This window comes from Urocampus carinirostris, chromosome 14, assembly GCF_059441175.1.
Source record: "Urocampus carinirostris isolate Australia breed hairy pipefish chromosome 14, RoL_Ucar_1.0, whole genome shotgun sequence".
NCBI lineage: Eukaryota > Metazoa > Chordata > Actinopteri > Syngnathiformes > Syngnathidae > Urocampus > Urocampus carinirostris.
The window spans coordinates 21762575-21783842 of record NC_142362.1 but is presented as its reverse complement, the minus strand read 5'-3'; the positions used below and the strand labels follow the sequence as shown (position 1 = coordinate 21783842).

The 21268-nt window shown below is 38.4% G+C and overlaps 2 protein-coding genes and 1 long non-coding RNA gene across 5 annotated transcripts in view; 1 reads left to right on the top strand and 2 right to left on the bottom strand.

The window, feature by feature from the left end:
• Nucleotides 1-955: 955 nt before the first annotated feature.
• LOC148352958 (lysosome-associated membrane glycoprotein 1-like) lies at nt 956-10416 on the bottom strand. Of its 2 annotated transcripts, none has more exons than XM_088352947.1 (7): nt 10256-10416; nt 10077-10154; nt 7177-7361; nt 5362-5490; nt 5215-5281; nt 3668-3835; nt 956-3594 (listed from the first exon to the last, which is right to left on the bottom strand). In XM_088352947.1, the coding sequence occupies exons 2-7, from the start codon at nt 10132-10134 to the stop codon at nt 3455-3457; spliced, it is 747 nt and encodes a 248-aa protein (XP_088209073.1). In that variant the 5' UTR covers nt 10135-10154; nt 10256-10416; the 3' UTR covers nt 956-3454. The 2 variants fall into 2 exon arrangements, with proteins under 2 accessions (XP_088209073.1, XP_088209074.1); XM_088352948.1 differs by adding an exon at nt 8863-8989 and having other exon boundaries at nt 10077-10410.
• Nucleotides 10352-12196, top strand: LOC148352957 (uncharacterized). 2 transcript variants are annotated; one of them, XR_015852703.1, is made up of 2 exons: nt 10352-10709; nt 10896-12196. It is a non-coding gene; the product is annotated as an uncharacterized LOC148352957 (long non-coding RNA). The 2 variants fall into 2 exon arrangements; XR_015852702.1 differs by having other exon boundaries at nt 10858-12196.
• pou2f1b (POU class 2 homeobox 1b) overlaps nt 11603-21268 on the bottom strand; it is a 39005-nt gene continuing 29339 nt past the window's right edge. Inside the window, exon 14 of the mRNA XM_088352949.1 lies at nt 11603-20350. Within this exon, the coding sequence (XP_088209075.1) occupies nt 20079-20350 (272 nt within the window). The 3' untranslated portion in view covers nt 11603-20078. The remainder of the gene's footprint in view (nt 20351-21268) is intronic.

Genomic DNA, 21268 nt, shown 5'->3' with positions numbered 1-21268 from the left:
TTGAGACAAACGTTTCCCCATTTAATTGTTAGGGAAAAATTATAGTAATGTGTAGCCTACATTTTAAGTTATTCTTATAATGTTCTTCTACAATTTACCACTGGGAAACACTACCTTACTTTTCCATGGCCCATAATTAAAACGTAATCCTTGCACTAATACACATTTTATAGTGCCGTGTTTAAGTATAGCATGCAACTGTCCTCATTGGAGTGACCCGAAGAGGGAGGTGACGCTTCATAAGACATTGCCATACAAACGAATGCCAGCTGCCGTTAATCACGAGGGAAGAAATGCAATAGCAAAGCGAAGCTACCACAGAGCAGTGACCGTGTCATCTTTGAAGCAGAATTGTTGAGAAACATGGCAACTATTCTAAGGGAGGCAGATGAGGCTTAGGAAATGGAAATATAAAGTTAAAAATAAATGAATTGGTGAGATCTGTCCAACTATCTTCTGCACCGCTTATTCACACTAGGGTCACGTGGCGGTTAAATTTAGTCAGTGTTAAAGTTCTTTCGCAATTAACTTTACCATTTCAGGATAATGTTTTTTTAAAATCACTGAATTTTCACATTATGATTATCATTAATTAAATTTGTATGTGTTGAGTGTCTGCAAAAGCAGAGTGAGGCTCGCAATTATTTTGCCTTATGGCAGAGGGCGATAGTGAGACCAAGAATTCTGATATGGTGAACACATTAGCCCTAAAAAATAAGTTGGTGAATGTGATCAGGAAGCCAACAACAAGTCAAGCCATCTAATAATTATTTTCTGGTTGTATAGACTATTTTATAACAGCGTGTTAACTTCATTGATAAATTTAGGTGATTAAATGTTTTTATTCCTATGCTACTGTGTATAAATCAAATCAAATGATCGATACTAGATATTAGTAAATCTGACTGACTCACTAGACACAAACCTGCCACAAATGCGTAAAAAAAAAGTTAGATTTAAAAAAAAAAATACTTTATTCAAATAAAAACGTGTCAAGAAAATTGATTCTTTTCTAAAAGGTTTTTTTTTTCCTTTTTAGAAAAACGTGAAAAATGGGCGAAAGCATGCTAATGCTAATCAGTCAAACATGTTTTTTTTTTAGTAAACCAAACAATAAATGAAAGAAATGTGCTTATTAGCAATCATTTATGTCCGTTAAAATTGAGATTGTAATTTCACTTTTTCAAATCATGATATAATAGGTTTGCCATATTGACCACCTCTAGTTTGTAACAGACGCAGCAACATTCCTGAGACTTCACAAACATGTGACATTAACGTACTAAGCAAAACAAAAACAAATACAAATATGTAATTCAACCTGCAAACTACAACACACCAACATAGGTCACCCCTCAAAAAATGCAACAGCTGCCCTGAAATCTCAATATTCCCTTAAAAAAAAAAAAAAAAAACTCAAATAGAACAGAAACGAGTATGGTAAACAATCTTCCTTTGCTTACCGGCAATTTTATCAATGTTTTCATAGCGTCCCTTTTTATTATTATTGTTTGGATAATGAATCAAAGCATTCAATCTTCCAGTGCTAGGGAAGGCTAAATGTCAGCAGCACGAGAAGACAATATGATGTGTTCAATGTGACAACGGGCTACTGTATTTGTTCGTGTATAATGCGCACGCGTCTATAACGGCTCCACTCATTTTTTTATGATAATCCAGTATAATATTTTGTGTTTGGATGCAACGGAAATCAAACCTGGGTTGCGGGGGTGGGAACGCCAAATCCTAACCACTGGACCACCAGTGATAAAGACCAGTGGCCAGCAACCGGGGACTGGTACTGGGCCCCACAGAAGGAAAAAATTGCATTAAGTTTCCCTTGCTTATATTGTATTTATTTACAGGCGCAATTTAGTAGTATTAACATCAATTTATGAGGTTATGTGGTGGTCTAATATTGTGAATGAATAAAGTATCCATCGATCTATTAAAGTATTTGGCTATTAGATGCAACAGGATTCAAGCCCAGATTCACAGTAATCAGAGCTAAATTAATGACATTGGAAAAGACATTTTATCTCACACTATTTTTACTCACAGTACCACATTGTCTTGCCTTTTTGATCTCTATCGCGCACACGATTGGTCAACTGTACAAGAGTTGTTTTGGGTGAATCCCCATAATGCTCTATTACAACGTTCTCCAACGTTGCCTTTTTTATAATGAGTAATTATTCACGTGCAACTTCAAGATAAAAAAGGAGAGACAGCGTTGTAATAAGAAAATAGTGTGCATGATAAATGTAACCATCCCCGTCATCAATAGCGCTCTCTTTGCCGCAATCTGGGCTTGATTCCCAATTACGTGTGCCTTTAAGATAAAAGGTGAGCCAACATCGTACTGCGAGTAAAGATGGTGTGATGAGATCAAATCTAGTGGCTTTTCCTATGTCATTAAGATCCCTAGTGATAACGAAATGGTTTTGGGTTTAATATAATGATTATGGTTCTGATAAATATTGTTGTTATTAATATTATTATCATATCATCAGATCTTGAACTGGTCCATGGTACAGAAAAGGTTGCAGACCACTGATATAGAGGACATACAAAAAATGAATTTGATATTATCTCATACTCTTTTAATTCATGGTACCATAGACGAATGTTAACTTTGTTGTGCATTTCACATGTTACAACGACAATGTATTCTATTCCAAGCATCGTAAGTGACAAACGATGTTGAGTAGAATTTATACAATCTTTCTTTTTCCTCGCCTTATCCCTGATTTATCAGGGGTCCGCTCTTATACACACACACGTGTGACTGCGTACAGTAAACAATGCTGCGACAGTTCTACTCAACAGATGTGTCGCAAAGCCTGTCGTCTGAGTCATTAGGTGACGAGCGCCAGGTAGGGAGGCAATGGGTACCGGTGTTGTCTTAGGTATGACTCGGCCGAGACGCGTACCAGCGACCTCCCAGTCTAGCGTGGGCGCCCTACTCCAAGACGACTGAGCTAATGTGAACTATAAACACAATACCATCAGAAAATTTACAATGTATCTATTTAATGTCCTTCAAAGTCCAATTCATCAACAGATATACCAAAAAGTAAATTTACTTTGTTGTGCCTTTTTTAAATCTTTACGGACGAGTTTCTGTTTTCTCTATTCCTTAACATTCATCTCTGGTACAGTGACTAAAACTAATGTGATTATGAGATGAAATCGAATGCCTTTTTGTGTGTCTGGTTTTCCAGTGATTAGGATCCAGCACTTGCTCTCCCGCGATCTGTGTTCCAAATCCCGGTGCATCCAATGTTTTGAGATTCTGGTCAGCGGTATTTTTGACACAAACATGGCAAAAACTCGTGTATAACGCGCACCCAAACGGAGTTCATTTTTTGCTTAAAAACCAATGGGTAATACACGAATGAATACGGTAATTGAAGAGAGGGAGTAGTTGGGTAACTTGCAAGCCGATGCCACCTCAAATGGTCTGGTAGCCGGCATGGCTCCTCCTCCTCCCGATGAGGTAGGCAACCAGCACGATGAGGACTAGGCCGGCGAGGGCCGCCCCGACCATGATAGCGATCAGCATGTCGTCTTCGTCGAGCTGGCACTGCTCAGCTGTTTTGAAAGCAAAATGATATTCAGGGCAAAATGGAGTGTGGCAAAATGTGTCTTGCTTGAGATGCTTTACCTGTGCCAAACTGGTTCTTGGTGAGGTTGAAGGGCTGCAGCTGAAGGTGGAAGGTGTTGATGGACAAGGTCTGGACCACATTGAGAGTCTGCTCCTGGTGGCACATGTAGGAGTAGCCGAGTGTTCCCTCAAAATAGTCCAGGCTGCTATTTCGTGCCAAAAATGGCTCTGATACAAGGGCAAATGAAAGGAAAACGTTAGCACGAGGGTAGAAAAGAAATTGCACGAGCATATGTCTTGAAAAACAAAAGCAAAGGTAAAAATACAGTACAGCTAAAATATTAACCAAAATGAATACCCACGTTGACTAGCGAGATTGTCAATTTAGGCAACATGATCATTTAAACATCCATCCATCCATTATCTGCACCGCTTATCCTCAGTAGGGCCGTGGGGGTGCTGGAGCACATCCCAGCTGTCTTCGGGCAGTGGGCAGGGGACACCCTGAACTGGTTGCCAGCCAGTCGCAGGGCACACAGGGACAGACAATTCGCTTACTCATTCACACCTAGGGACAATTTGGACCGGCCAATTAACCTGACATGCATGTTTTTGGAATGTGGGAGGAAACCGCAGTGCCCAGAGGAAACCCACACAAGAATGGGGAGAACATGCAAACTCCACACAGGAGGTTCGAACTCATGACCTCAGAACTATGCCGCACACGCGGTTACCACTGCGCCGCCGTGCTGCCTCATTTAAACAGAAGAAAGAAAAAAAAAACTGGTGCTGGGGAAATTATTTTTAAACATTCTTGACTGACTTGTGCCTAGTAACTTTTAATGAAAAAAAGGGTGCCTTGGCAAAAACTGGTTGGAAAACACAGCTCCAGAAAAAGCTGTTTGATTCATAAGTGCGCAGTCTAAATGGCTGACTATCGCTTTTATACTACGAGGTGGGGCATGACATTCATGCTTCACACCAGCATTTTGTGTAGAAATCAGTACATGTGCTTGATGGATGCTAAAACACAAGATATTCTTCTAACTGCAACCTAAAAACACCACCAGGATGGATAACAGCTGAATGGATGGATATATTAAGAAGGGAGATATTTATAGGTGTGAATAATTTTATTTTAATGAATGGAAAAAAAATATATTATTTCCGAGTTTCCTCATGTGAGGTGGGGACCACAACATATATTCAATGGCTGAAACTCCTGAGGCCAACTGCTGCCATGCCTTTGAGTGGAAAAGCTTCGGTTAGGTCCCTTTCCTCACTAAGTTTTAGTCTGTGCCTTGCCATAATTAGATTTTATTTCTATTACTATTGCATTTTAACCATTGTGTGTGCCTGTGGGTGGGGATAAGAAGAGGATTGTTTTATTGTCTTCTTGTACACTGAATGTTTTATACAGGACTTTTCGGGCAATTTATTGCCTGATATGTGCTTTACAAATAAATTGATTTGATGCAAATTAGTTATGACAGAATAATTGTAGTAAAATGACTGGTTAAGTTATAAAGGTAGGAATCACCAAATCACGATTGTGTATACGCAGAGACACATTTTATTATTACGATTGTTAGGGACGAAAAACTTACCTTTCATGTCCGGCCAAGCTGCAGACAGAGAAATTTCACTCACGTGGTATTTATTGGATGTTGTGTTCTAGGTAGAAAGTAATAGGCAGTTCAAACCTGACACCACTTTTTGCCCATGTACAATAAAATAAGCTGAATAAATATTACCAGAGTGAAATAAAAAGTCAGGTTGGTTTTATCTTGCTCCATTGAGATTTGCAGCATGGCGTTATCTGTGTCACATGAGCCGAAGGTCTTCGTGGTGTTGGGTTGGATGTTGATGACATCCTGCACAGTCTTAAAATGCACAGAAAGGTATTCACAAACAGGATTTTATTAGTCAATTATGCACAGAATGTGTAGTGTTCCTCCCCAGTTATACAAATATGTTGCTAAATATTCCACACGCCAAACTGTAGTCTCAAAGTTGACCCATCTGGCTTGTTTCCTGTAGAGATGTGACATCAGTGGAGGAACATGTCTTTCAAAATACTTTTCCATGAGGTCACTTGAAGGTCTGCTACACTTCGTGTCTACACCTCATACTCAATATGTTTATACTCTGTGCTCATTGCACTGCGTGTAAGCTAAATGTAAACAAAACACTGACAATGGGAACGCCACAGCTACCTAGTGTAGTTGCGCTTTATTCTGAGAAAGATTTAAAAAAAAAAAAAAAAAAAAAAGTTCCCCCGAAGACAAACACGCCTGACAACCCTTGACACATTAACAAAAGAAAACATACTATTTGCGCACTAACTGCTGTATAATATTTAAAAAAAACAGAACTGAAACATGTGCCTAAAGGAAGTAGGCTGAGGCTAAAGTTTTAAGGGCCTTCCCTTGTTCCATTTTTATTTTCCGCACAGGGAAGATATGTTCAAAATCAAAACAAGAAAACAGAACTTTACCCCACAAGGAAAATTAAAAACAAAATAAATTCACACTTATAATAGTATCGCTAGTTGCATTTTGGTATCTGAATTTGCTATCTGAAATTGCTATTATAATTTATATTTGGATTGGGCTCAGAATAAGCGTGCGCATCAAAATACAGTCTTGAGGCGCCCTCTGTCGGACCAAAGAGGTACTTCAAGCATGCACTTTTATTTGCATTGAATTAACCTGCGTTTAAGCGCCTCTGCCACTTTTCATTTTCGGTTCCTGTTTGGCCTGTGGTGTTTCTGGGCAAGTACAGCCTGGGGGCACCCATCCCTCTCCAGGCCAACAAATGTTTCTACCCGGTCTCGAACCAGGGACCTTTTGCCCGTTTGGCAAATGTGCTAGCCACTACTACTTGTGCTTAATTTATACTCCGATTATTTTATTGCTTATTAAACTACTTGAATTTAACTTGAATAAAATAAATGTGATTTATTGGTGATTGAATGGACTTTGATGAATTGATGATGTGATTGAATGGTTGTTTAAAAAAGAAAAGGAATAAACAAGAGAGTTACTCAGTACTTGAATAGGTTTTTTTTTTCACCAAGTACTTTTTTACTTTTACAGAAGTAATTATTTGGATGACTACATTTTACTTGAGTTGTTTTACTATGAATTCACTACTATTTCTGGTCTTGACCTTCAGGGAAAAGGCTTCACTGAACCCCTGAGAATGACACACCGAGTTCATTCGAACCTAGGTTAAGAACCACTGGCCGAGGCATTCTCAACAACAACTACTAAAACTTTGCTTAAAACACTTGTAACCTTTGAATGATGAACATGTAAAAAAATATGACGACTGGCTTGTTAGGTTGCTGGTGTTTTTCGGTGACATCAGAGCTCAGGGTGACAAAAGATTTACCGTCTTCAAAATGCAATCTCAGAAAATAATTGGAATAAAGCAAAGAAGTACATATTGATTTTATGCATAAACCATGCATTATTTCCTTACATTTGGCATGTTTTTAAAAATGTGGCATTACCTTAAGTATTTTACCCCCTGAAATAAACAGTGTCAGGTTAGGCTGCATGTACCTGGTTCAAGGAGACAGAGTTGAAACTGATGTTTAGCTGCAGGCCCATGAATGCCAGCAAGCACACGCTGCCATTGACACCGGTCACCTGGTAGTGGCCAGTCTCTGGTCTGCCAGGTTCCTTGTGTGGAGCCTCAGTGGTGGACGGCACCAGGGAAGCCGAACTCTGGTGTACGGCGATAGCAGCTTCACCCAATCACACAATATATACAAAACATTTAAAAAGTTTGTTCTGCTGGCATACAAAAGAATGCAGTACTGTACCGTTTTTAATATAGGACACCTGCAAGAGATTGCATAGGATGCTAGGGTTGTTTGTTCTCTGACTTATTGCTCACTTTTGTTATTTTGACGGTTAGGCACAGTTTACATCATAGATACTGTTCTTTGATTTCACACCCCGTAGGAATGTTTTGCTATTGTAACCTAGGAGATTTAATACAATTAAATCAGGGGAGGACCTTTAGAAACAAATTGGAATGTTTGCATCATGAGGGATTTCTTTGTACAGTCCTCTCCAGTCATCCTTGCACCTTCAAAATCTATTGATGTCTTCTCCTATTTTGATGATCGACGAAACTACAAAATGTTTTAACATAACACAATGTAATTTATCCAATGTTAACACTACTAATATTATCAAATTCAGCAGATACAAAAGTGACAAGGTTCAGATACCTTTGTAATGGTACTTTTTAAGGACTTTCAAAGCCAATTTTTCAAATTTACCATTAAAAGAAAAAATCCAGGGTGAATCATGTAATAATGTAATAATCTGCGATTTACATATTCAATTTTTAAGCTCGCGTTTGCATTTATCAAGTCATATGATTTTTAGATCTTGAGTAAATCATGAATACATTTGTTTTTTAGACTTATCTCCCCCAATAAAGGTGTTGGGTAAAAAAATTACAGCAATATGTAGTCTAAATATCTTGGAGCTGTCATATCAGAAGAGGGGTCAGAATCAGAACTCATGGCCAGGATAACCCAAAGCACAGCTGCACTTGCCAGACTTAAACCCATGTGGAGGGACAAGAACATGGCAGTGAAAAAAAAAAAGATCAGACTTCTGCAAGCTCTGGTTATTTCCATCTTCCTTTACGCTTGTGAGACATGGACTCTCACAGCAAAACTGAAAAAGAGAATCCAGGCCATAGAGATGCGATACCACAGAAAACCGCAAACAAAGAAATCTGTCCAGAGTTGAGTCCTCATTAGTGCCCTGAAAACCCAGGCAGTAAAGGGTTCCGTGAATCGTGAAAAATATGTAGCTTACCCTATCAACAGCAGGGAGTTCTTCCAATTTTAATTTTCCAAAGGGAAACACTACCTTAATTTTTTACATGGCGCATAATAAATGTCCATAATTGATATATAATCATTGCACTAATACACTATTCATCGTGCCCTGTTGAGGTGTGACATGCACCTGTCCTCATATGTGCGACATTAAAGGGCCATGACGCTTCATAGGACAATGCCATACAAACTAATGCCGGCTGTCGTTAATCCTGAGGGAAGAAATACAAAGTAAAGTGAAGCCACCACGTAGCAGTATCGGTGTCATTTTAAAGAAGACTTCAGAAAATGGCTAGAATTTCAAGAGATTACAAAAATCTTTACCACATATTCAAGCACTTTTTTAATCCTTGAAAACACATTAAAATCCAGGCATTTCACGCACCTGTTTGAACCCTGGCGCAAGCGAAGAGCAAGCCAAGGCACAAGTTTTCTCGATGCATGGACTTTGTTCCAGGATTGCCTTGCTAGTGGTGCTTTCATTCATAAGGAGCAGCGCATAAACTTCATTTCTAAGTTAAAGTTAGGTTAGACAATAAAACGCTTTATATATGCTGCAGTGTATATGTCGCTTAGCAAAGGATAAAGGAGATGTAGGTTCATTTATTTGTAAATATAACTGTGCCTCTATTAGAGTCTATCTATCGGTCAACATGCCTGTCAACTCAAGATTTGATCTCTATTGAATACCTGTCAACCTCCACGGCTCCATGCCCTTACAAACTGCCATATTTTCCCTGACAAAATACAAAATAATCTTACACCATATTTTTTTTTCAAACGTGTTTATTTATGTAGTTTAACACGTTATATTGTACATGTGTTTCGTTATATTATATATTGTTAATTACCATTTTGTTGTGAGATACCGAGTTGCTCGACATGAATGAGGTTTATTATAAAAAAAAAGTTCAAAAATGAAGTAGCTTGGACGTTCACTGTAGAAGGAAAAAATACATGCAAATATAATTAAGTAGAATAATACATTTTCTTATTCAAATTATTAATTCATTTTCTGGATCAAATTATTGTTGTTAAAATACTGATTAAAGGGATAACGACAAACCTGTCTTTTTCATTTTCTCCTTTTATACTTCCTTTTTTTTAACTTCTTTATACAACAAAAATTCGTTATATAATGCATCAAAGCAAGTGAGCCGTTTGAGAGCCGGCTCTCTTTAATGAGTTGAGCCGGAAAAGCCGGTTCTCTAAAAAGAGACGGACTTCCTTTCACTACACAACTCGAACTCGTTTGACATGATTGATTTGCCGTTTCGTGATAGTCGGTGTATACCGGATGGTACCCATAATTGACACGTTTGCGTTTTTCCGTAAAGATTTCCTTGTACGTCGTACACGTCTTAAAATGCATAATAAACGTACAGGTTGACAGGTATGCTATTGGTCCGAGAAAATGAGGCACTGAACGATCAAGAAAATAAGAAACTTTCTAAAACGTGGTATAATTGCAGTCATTGCAAGAAGTAATTTTAACTATTAAATGAGCCCCCCATAAAAGTAAACACACATTGGATCATGTTATTGATCACACAAGTTTGTGACCTCGTCACTAATCAATTCAATGTTTAGTGTACATACCCAAAAGATGTAGGCTAAAAGTCAGCCACATTGCCCGAACAGCAACGCCAGTCGTCATGTTTGTCTCCCAGTTGATTCCTTTAAAAACGGTGTTGGAAATTTGAGCTGGACAATAACTTGATGAAGCAAACAGCTAGTAAGCTAACTGACAGGAGGCTAGCTTTAGCATAAAGACCTACCCCGGAGAGCAGTTAAAAGCCCCTGGCACTGTCAGAAAAGCAACAAAGCGCACTGTAATCAGTTCGAATGACGTGCAAAGGTTTAATGATGTCAAAAACTGCTAGCCTCGTTTCTTCTTGTGACGTTTACTGGAGCACAGCCAAAGACTAACAACACGATCATGTGACTCTTGCTTATGAAACGCCTTGGAGTCACGTGATGAAAAGGACAATTTTTCATTTGACAGAGGACAAGTCAATCATCAATGTTTTCCTCCGTAGGCCTTTCGCCGGTTTCCAAACCATTTGCTAGCATAATTAATTTTTAATACCACAAATAGATAGGACTAACAATTACATTTCAAAAGTCCACATGAAAAAGATATACAAGTTTAAACATGGAAGCTAAAAAAGTTTGTTTTTTAACTCTGTCAACATGCCTGTCAACCTCCACGGCTCCATGCCCTTACAAAAGGTAAGGGCTTCCTTGATGCGTGGACAAAGATTTAATACCAATTCACAGAGGCTTGATACTTACTGATGAGCCACGCCAAACAAATATTCAAGTTCTGTACAGCACGTTATGTTGCTTTCATCCAAACATTTGCATGGACTCTTCTGAGGTCCGCTAAGAAAATACTGGTCTAATTGTGACTCCAAGAGCCAAGAAGAAATCTGAAGGCTCGAGAGCATATTTCCTTCAGGCCCTGGTGCTGTAGAATGCTCCACCCCCAAGATAAGATCTACTACTTTAATGGAAGTGCTTAAATCCAGACTTAAGACACACTTATATTCTAGAGCTTATGATTGATGTTGACCTCGTACCTTTGTTTTCCTGTCCTTTTCTGCTGCCTGGCTGGTGGTAGAGGGAGTAAGACGAACCTGGATGAAGCAGCGGACTAGCACCTGGACCTGAGACATGTCATAATTTGCAGTGATCAGCTGGCTGAGATAGGACGCCTAGACGTCGCCGTCTCGGACTTCTTGAACACTTTTAATAATTACCCGTTATTGTTTCCCAAGAAACATCCATTGCAGCCTGTTCATCCTGGAAAGTGTGCCCCCTTCTGAAGGTTTCTAATTTTTCTCATGCTGGAGTTTGAGTTTTTCAGATTCACATGCAAAACAATGCACAATCATTTTTGTTAAAGCGCATATTTAAGTTGAAATTATATCAAAGGGGAATCTGATTTTTTTTTAAATAAGCAAATACATTTGTTTTCTAAACATTTACCTAGACTTTCACAACCAAAATGAAAATTGTTCAAGTTATTGACTGCATGTAAATGTACAAACCAAGGACACCATAATAATTTTTTAATGCAAAATGTCTACTTTCCACCTCAGTAAGACAAAGACAAGCACGTGTTAAAAGACTTGAAAATGGTTTAATGATGTTTACAACAAAAGAGACCTGTACACTTACAGTAAAAGATTATTTGTGTATGTGTAAAAAAACAAAACAAAATACAGCAGACAAACGCATCAAAATCTACAATGTATCCTGATTCACATACTAGAGACTCTTAGTCTTTCAGTTCCGAGCCACCTTGACAGGAAGCGTTTTTGTCCTTTTTGTTTCATTATTAGTATTTTGGAACAGTGTCCCTCAGTGTTTTTAGTCCAAGATGGTAACTCTTAACCCTTAAGAGTTCTGTTAGAAATATTAGAATGCAGAGTAAGAAAAAAAGAGGAAACATTCTTTAGATGAGGCCAAGTGTCAGCTTTTACACAACGCCTTTCTGAAGATAGACAGAATATTTACATATTTTCTTTTTTTTTTTTAAACCTTTTCTGTTGTATTTTATTTCTATGGATAAAAGCCATTATCATTTGGCCTGATACCACACAAACCACTCAAAACCATACAAAAATACAATGTCTTGAACTTAGTAAGACAGTTCTGCAATTAGTTCCATGCTGAGACAGAAAAAGAAATAAAAATGACAACAAGGACAATTATTCCACTAACATTTTTTTTCTCGACAAATATATCAAAATATACATCTAGGCTTTGGAATTTCTGAGGCTTGGACTCAAAGCCCGTGCTGGGTTTGTCTCTTAATACACATGCTGCAGGGCGGTTAGGAAGAGAGAGAGAGACAGTTGACAAGAGATATCTTTGGTATATGCGTTGTTTTGTCCATACACACATACAAACGCACGCAAGTTTAAAATATTTGGAGTTTTGCTTTGGGATAGATAGCGCTTGTGAGGATTCCCAACACTTCACTCGGGAGTAAAGCATTGAGCAGTGCCACCGAATTCCCCGTTTGGGGATGCATAGTGTCACAGTTGATCAGTCTGCAGTGAAGGAGGGAAGTCAGAAAGGCAGGAAGGAAGGAAAGCAGGCAAGGAAAGACAGGTAAAAAAAATAAACTAATGGGAAAGAGGCAGGCATGGAGGCAATTACGCAAAGAGCATGACATATGTTTACAGCATTGAAATCTCTTGGATACACAAATACCATATTTTCAGGACTATAAGGCGCACACAGAAATTCTATATTGGCCAGAAGTGAGTGAGGCTAATAACCCCATGTGCCATATATGCCGCAAAATACAGTGAATAACATTGGAAATGCGTACAGTTACTAGTGAAACGATTGATTAATCAAATCATTTCGCTGAACAAATTTGTAAAACATTGTATGCAAAGGGGAATCGAACCTGTGTTGCGACAAGCTGGTTTAACCTATCAGAATGCAGAACAAAATGCAAATCAGTGTTTCTAATACAGTTAGTAAAATAGTGTGGTATTGGGATAAAATATAATGCCATTTCATAAATCATCTATATCACTGGTGACCTAGTGGTTAGTGTTGGCCCCTCACCACCGGGACCAGGGTTTGATTCCCGTTGAATGCCATGTTATGAGATTTTGGTAAGTGACACTTATCAACTGATCAATCATTGCACTAATATATACAGTTAGTGTGTGAATAGCCCTACAGTTATACATAATTAAACCTGGTAGCTCTTACTGTACTCCCAATTTCATGCGCCTTACATATGAAAAATAGATGACAAAAATTTTAGGGGGTGCGCCTTATAATGCGGAAATAGTTCTTGTGTCCCCCTGAACCCCAGACCTTGAAAAAAAACAGGGCAAAGCATGGATTCATGCATCAGCGCTACAGACAGAGACCAACAATGGACAAGGAGTCCTGAGCATGTATAGTGTGCACAGGATCTACCCTCAGTGTGTATTAACAAACATCACCCAGCTACCACAAAATGTGTCCATCAAAGAAGCCCTCTAACCAACCTGCTCCTGCCCCTCTCCTGGTACACCTGCCCAACCGCAGGCACTGAAAACTGCAGCACCGGCCCGGCGGGCAAGACATTCGCGTGCAATCAAAGCTAACGAACTCCAAACGCCATTGAGCACTCAATGAGAAGCAGCGAGGCAGGTGGGTGGGCCACATTCATGTACAATCAGTTATTAGTCTTTGGTTAATGTTGTTACCACAGGATGGCGCCACCTTGCAAAGCGTGTGTAAGGGAGAGGAGGGGCTAACAAAGCATAGACACCAGATTAATGATGGAACAGAAACAAGATTGTCAAACTTAAATAAGGCTGTAGCAATTAATAAAAAAAAATTAAAATGTAAAATATTTGTGAGGAACAAAGGAAAACATTCATGAGCACTGGTGTGTAGAGGGGCATTTCATATCGAGTGAGTGGCTTCTCTGATGACACGTTCATTTTTTAAAAACATTTCATTACAAAGTTTAAAGCAGTTTTCACTCAGTTCGGAGTTAGAAATGAGGTATACTGGTGCACCCACGCGTAGTCTGTCAACAAAATAAAAAAACACGTGATGGTGGTTCCAAAAAAAGATCCACCGGGAATCTGCAACATGTGATCAAAATAAAACGAAGCAAAGCCAGTCAACAAAACAGCGTTCATCACCAAAACCCTCAATTGAATTTTTCTTCTCAAAGTAACATTAGCTTTTCAAATATGTATCAATAAAAGGCTTAGTAAAGAGCCTTGAGGCACTCCACAAGCAAATGCAATTACAGCCAAAGTAACTTGAAACTTCCATGTACATTTGATACTGATGGTAAGACAACCAAAAATACATGTGGAAGTTATATTGAACTTTGTTTTGCCCCAGATTATCTGAAACATCTTGAAAATGTGAATTATTTACGATTCATTAGTCGTTCCTAATCCACATCAAATTTCTAAAAAGTCAGTGGCGAAAAGCTGCACATTGGGTTGTCAACGTTTATATATGAAACAACGCTAATATGGTCACATACACTGGAAAAAAAGCGGATTTACTCAATGTTGTCATGTGCTTGCACAAAAAAATAATCAGGATCCAAAAAAAATAATCAGGATCCAAACAGATATTTTTGGTTGATGTATAGTCTTCTATCGGATGTAAACATTTCATTTTATGTAACCACTTGACAAAACAGAGTAAATTCAACATGCTTTTTTTCAATGTACCATGCCTGTTTGAATTATTAGTAAAGCTTTTCTTACAGGCATAATCTGAGTCACACCTACAATACATAGGCAGCAATGCAAGCACCTCACTCACAATAAGCCTCAAGTCCTCTGTATTGTGTCAGTGACAATGCACCAGGCAACACACACACATTTACTCACACACACACACACATATATGCTACAATGCAATGACGTTAGCTAGTTCAAAAATAAGGCATAAATGATAACATTTACCGTCTTTGTCAAACTACGAAAGCCAGTGATCGTGCCTTCTCATGCTATACAAATCAGTTAAAAGGCATAAAGTAACAAAAAAAATATAAAAAACAAATGATTGTTTGGAACAGCACAGCAAATCCAGTCAAAATTGACTCAACTCAAAACATTTATATATAATTTTTAAAAATAAAGATACTTCAGAGTTTCTGCCCGATCAGCATGACAAACTGTGCATCGGTGCGCCTCGTCCTAGCGGACAGTCCAAGAAGATCAAATGACTGATACGCACCCACTGCAGTGATCTGGTTTTTGGTCTCGACAGTTTAAGGGGGAGGAAGGGGAAAAAAGATCTGGAGGTGAATTTCTTTTGAGTCATTTACACTACATTCGGTCTTAGTAACATACAGGTTCAGATATAAAATATGAATATCTTACACGTTAATATATATTTATATGTATAGAATAAGGAAAATGACTTTTTCTTCTGATTCTTAGGTCTTTCCTCAGATAAATATATCAATAACATCCTATGGCACCGATGGCTTCCCGTTTCCATCGCTAACATCCTCAGATGTAGCGCGACTACAAACAGGAGTGGAATAGAACGGGCCTCCATCGGTGCGGGGCTGCTTCAAAGACACAAGTAGCCATACGCTGTCCGAGCTGCAAAGAGAAAGGCTATTACTTTGGCAAGAACCAGCTCTTCTTCAATCACCATGGAACTAACGAAGAGAAAAATTAAATAGTAGTACTAGAAAAAACAGTAGTTGTCCTATTAGGTACTGTTCCTATGTCGCGATATAACGTTTGAACGTTACTAATACATTCCAACCTGTTCTATACAAAGAAATTTCGAAAAAAAAAAAAAATCAGCACTTCTGAGGTATATTCATTTAAAGTTGTTGACAGAAAAGTACAAGAGAAAATCTCACTGCCAACATGCTTAGTGATGTCCTTAAGTAATTGTTGCTATTTTGTTAGTCAAAACAAGCAGAACAGACGCTATTGTATGGGATTTAGTGAGCCGACTAAAAGAAGCCAAGCCAGTCTTTGAGGACGCTTTGGGGGCAATAGCAATGCTTCAATGCTGGTTTAAATTGGCGCAAAGGTTAGATTAATGGTATGTGTCCACTACGAACAGGCATTTGATAAATCTGCCTTTTAAATTGGTCAATGAGTGATCAATAAAACAATGTGATGAAATGAGCAGAGGACAAGTGTTTAAACAAATATGATAACCATAAGCTACAGAAATTGAAAATGCTCTAGGAACAACTTAAATTCTCGTTTATAACTAAATTGAACATATCTGCCATTTGCAGCTCACTAGTCTAATTCCAAACAATAAAAATTCTTCTTTAAATGGTCGTATTTCCCCAGATAGCAAAATACATAAAAGTCATGGGAACATTTTGACATTAAATATCTCATAAGTTATTGAAAAGATATAACACATTTGGTAAATAAAAAAAGTTTCTAATCTGTTTTTTTTTTTACATGGAATGTTCTAAGATGTTCTATGTGATCACCACTGGTCACATGATACATATCAATTCAACAGTCAAATTCTTGCCAAACGCGTCCAAGCATTGCATTGTCAATTATCGCAACAGCTTCTATTATTCGTGGAAAAGGGGGCACATAGACCAATCCTTTCACATATCTCCACAAAAACATCACATCGTGTGAGATCTAGAGATCTGGGTTAACATGAGAAGGTGATCATTTTGCACAGTCCAATCCATCTGTCTGACAGAGTTGTGTTCAGAAAAGGTCAAACCCTGATGCCCCAGAGTTGTGGGCCCTTCGTTCTTTCACAAACCACTTTCTCGTTCAATTTATCCTGGCACCAGTTTTCTAGCATGTCAAGGTAGGTATCACCATTGACTCTTGGTCTTTCAAAGAAGAATGGTCTGTAGAAAGGTTTCTTAGACGTAGCACAAAACACTGTCACCTTTGGGGAATCTTGGTAATGCTCAAGAAGTTCATGTGGGTTTCTCAGTATCCAATATGCGAGTGTTATGCTTGTTAACTTGGGCATTTATGTGAAAGACACCTCATCATTAAAAACAAGCCAGTCATCAAATTGGTCATCTTCCAATGCAAAAGTCACGACGAGCTGATTTAAGTGTCTACAACTGTTCGACTAACTGTAACTTGTAAGGAGCTATGTGCAGTCGTCTTCTTAAGACACGCCAAACAGTTGTGGAAGAATACTGAAGTTCCCTACTGGTACTGGTGCTTCTAATTGATTTAAGGGGGCTCCCTGGAAAGCAGTTCCAACTTTGTTAATCACATCTTGTGAAGTTGAGAGGCGTCCCCCATTCTTATATCCGGGCATAAGCACCCATCCATTATTAATTCACCATCTCACCATGGGCTTCTTCTTTGGGGATTCCAGTTTCGAATATTTTGGTGGAATTGAACAACAGTCCATGTTTTTGCAAATTCAAGCACCCACAACGTCTTTTCTGGTTGAGTGAACGCCATTAATGGGTCTGAAAAGAAATGTAAATAATCAATAGCCTTACAAAAATGTTATGCATTGGCTTTGGAATGGCACAAATTATATCTTACTACCATTCATAGTTAAGGAGGTAAGGGGTCTTCGAATGTTCCCAAGACTTTTGTAATACCCTGTATTTAAAAACAAATCTTGCAAAAATTAATTTTAATAGCTTCTAGATGAGTAAGCACCAAATTCTTAATTCAAATGCCTATTTCATAGTGGAGTGGATTCCACATCACCAGAGCCACGATGCCTGCTTGTCACAGAAGGCGCAAATAAAGCTATTAAGAAAACAGAGAATCAGGCCGTTAAAGCTGGTAGTACATTTTTCCTCCAACTGCACCAGATCAAAAATATGTGGACGGCCTCACCGGTGCTCAGATAGGCACGACTGCTATTGAGAAAAACCACTTTGGTTCAAGCTGTTGTTTCATGGCTGAAGTATTGGTACAAACCCCTTCCCCAAAATGAGTTTTACTTGCTTCACAGACACCCAAAAGCTGCTACTGAAAGAGTTATAAACACAACAATCCAATGGCGCTGGGAGCATACGATAGTGCCAGGCCAAGTGAAATAAATAGGAAACAGGTTTGTCATGCTCCAACTCAGCCCTTTCCTCTTTTTTTGGTCAATTGTGCTGCCAATTATAAACTATAAAACATTTTCAAATAAAAGTAATCTTTGGAAAACAATGTAAATATTGCATTCAAATATTCTGCTAACAAAGCGAAAAGAGATTCTGTTCATAAATATATTGACTAGACTACAGCGACTACAGTTATTTTAACAAATATTTTTGGTATAAGTACGCACCCACTCACAAACCCTCAGACAAAAGAGAAAAGAAAAAGGTCATGTCTCTCACATCAGCTCATCAATCCAGTTTTTTGGTACAGATACTGTGCACAAGTAGATACGTCGGTACTACCTTTACAAGGGGGTGAAACTGATGTCGCCAACATCACCATACATTTGGTGTGAAGACCACACCCCCTTACAGGTGACCTTAGCTCAAACAGCTGAGCCTTGTGGATCATTTGGTAACTTAAGTCTCAATGTCGCTCTAAACTTATCACAACATATGTAGAGGTCTGCTCTCCATCTCTAACCATTTGTGTCATCACTCCTTGTTTTCGTTGTTTTAAAGCTGTTGAACATTTCAGTCATTTTCTCATCAGTGTCGACAATCGGCATCAACATTTTAAACAACCGTGGAGGCTGTAAAAAGTCAGTGTTTCCAAAAAGAGAACCTCAACGAGACTCAATAGGTCCCTGCACTCCTTAAAGCAAGATAACCTTTATATCGGCCACTTATTACTTGTTATTAAAGCCTTACAACCACATTTAAAAGAGATATTTAAATATTAGACTTGTAAAGTTTGTAAAATGTAAAAAAAAAAGTAAAAGAAAAAAAGTTAATTACATTAAGAAAAATATGAAAATAAACTTGATATGAATTAAGTCAAGGCATGTCCCCAAAAAGTAATAGGTGATCATGTCTTATGAGGTTTGCATTAAATTTGGGATCAAAACATCTTTTGTTTAGTGGATCAGAAAAAAACCTCGAAATAGGAGATACAGTGGTACCCCTGTATACGAGCACTTTCACACACCAGGATTTCAGTTTACGAGTTTTGATTTTTTTACAAAAATGTACCTCGCTATACAATGGAAAATCCAGTTCATGAGCAGTCCCATACGCTTGTGACTGCTTAGCGCTGGCATCAGCTCGTCCAGTTGGCGCAAGCAAACTACCACAGGGAAAAAGATCATCAACAATTGTGCTATGACTCTCTTTTTATGTGTATCTTCATTTAAAGTACAGCAATTTAAATTTAAGTGTACAGTAGGTGCTCACGTATCATCAACAGACTCTTGATCTCATGCCGGTCAACCTTTGGCAAATATGCACCTTATTAATGACCAAAAATCCTTATTTAGCAATAATAAACCTTACAAACACACTACATACACAGCAAGACAGTGTATGTAGAATACTTCAAGAATATTACCAATCTACGATGACTAGTGACAGATTCAATGCAGATTAAAGTTGAATTGGGTAATCTTATGTCGTATTTATCATATTACTGTATTTTTTATGTTTTAGCTATTTAGCGTTACTTTAATGCTTTGGGAAGGTAGGAAACGAGCTATTTAGTTTTTAATACTTAATTTTGGGAAAAAATAGCTCGTTACACGAGCAATTCGAACTACAAGCACGATCCTGGAACGAATTAAGCCCGTATGAAGAGGTACCACTGTTATTGAGTTTAGAGTAAAAATGTTTATGTTTGTTTGGTTAGTCAGGGAAAAAAAACATTTAAACCATGAGATTGCATGAAATTGAAGGACATATGTTCAAAATGTGAATAGGTTTATGTTAACAAGAAGAAATCCTCTTCCTGGTCTTGGTACTGTGTTCAAGGATCATCGGGATAAAGGAAGACCCTGTGTGGTTGATTTTGTGATAGAAAAATTAAATCGATTAAATAATAATAATAATAACAGATATAATGGAGTGGAGGCGTTTGTGTTAGTGAAGCACAGAGCCCAACAACAAACAAAATTGCCTCGTTTCTGCGCCGTGTTTGAGGAGAGCAGTGCACAGCTGGAGAAACAGTGCGTTCATTCTGGATGCAGCCGGACTCACTGCGCTTTGGAGGCAGTGGTGATGGTCGTGGCTTGCACAGGCACAGCGGCCGTGGAGACCTGGTGATGGGTATCGGCGGTGACCTGCAACCCGCCCGTTCCAGCCGATACCAGGCTGACGGGGTTGCTGGTGAGCAACGACAGGTTCTGGGGGTTGAGGAAAAGCGGCGTGGTCACCAGGTTGGGGGTGCTGCTCCCAGATGTGTTGGCAAAAAGCAGGTTGCTGCCGTCTAGTGCCGTTATCGGGATGGAGCCACTCGATGCTAGGGCTGTGAAAATAACGTAGTGGAAAAGTGAGAAAGTTGCCTTTTGATTAACAAAACAAAAAAAAACACAGATGAATGCGAACATTGATTTATATATTCCTAAAGATTGTTAAAAAAACCATCAAAACTTAGTCAACAACAAATTTCAAGAAAACATACCGTATTTTCTGCACTATAAGGTGCACCGGATTATAAGGCAAACCCACAAAAAATGGGTCTATTGTGATATTTTTTTCACATATAAGGCGTAACGGACTATAAGACGCATGGAATTAAAAAAAATACTTTGAGGGCTAGGCTTGCACAAAAAAGATAAGAGTACCGCGTTTGCAAATTGCAATGGCAAAGCGAAGGTACCAGAGAGGAGTGTTGGGGCTGTGTTTAAGCAGACTTATTGAGAAACAAGAAAACAATTTCAAACATTTACAAGCACAGCCAAAATTCAAAGACTTTTCAACCTTGAAAACACCAAATTGAAAATAAAGCATTTTCAAAGATTTCAAGCACACGTCTAAGCCAATATTGAATGCAACGGGAATCAATCGCAGACCGCGGTGTTGAGTGCGCCGGATCTTATCCTCTAGATCACGAGGGATGCAGATGACACAAGAAAAGTTATTACGTTTTATCTTAACATCCCACCATTTTTTAGTCACAGTACCAAATAGTTGATATAATTGGGCCGGGCCGCGAGAATATTGTCAGACATTAAACCAGCCCAAGTTACAGCCAACTCTCCAAATCTTTATGAAGCGCATATCATTCTTAACTGAAGAGAACCCTTGTAGAAAGTAATTTGGCCATCCTGAAAGATAGAAACACATGGCTGCACGTATTTAAAAAGTTTGTCACTTACAATGCTTAGTTTGAGCTGAGAAAAAGTCAAACAATATTTTATACCAATTTTTAATCAAAAATTAA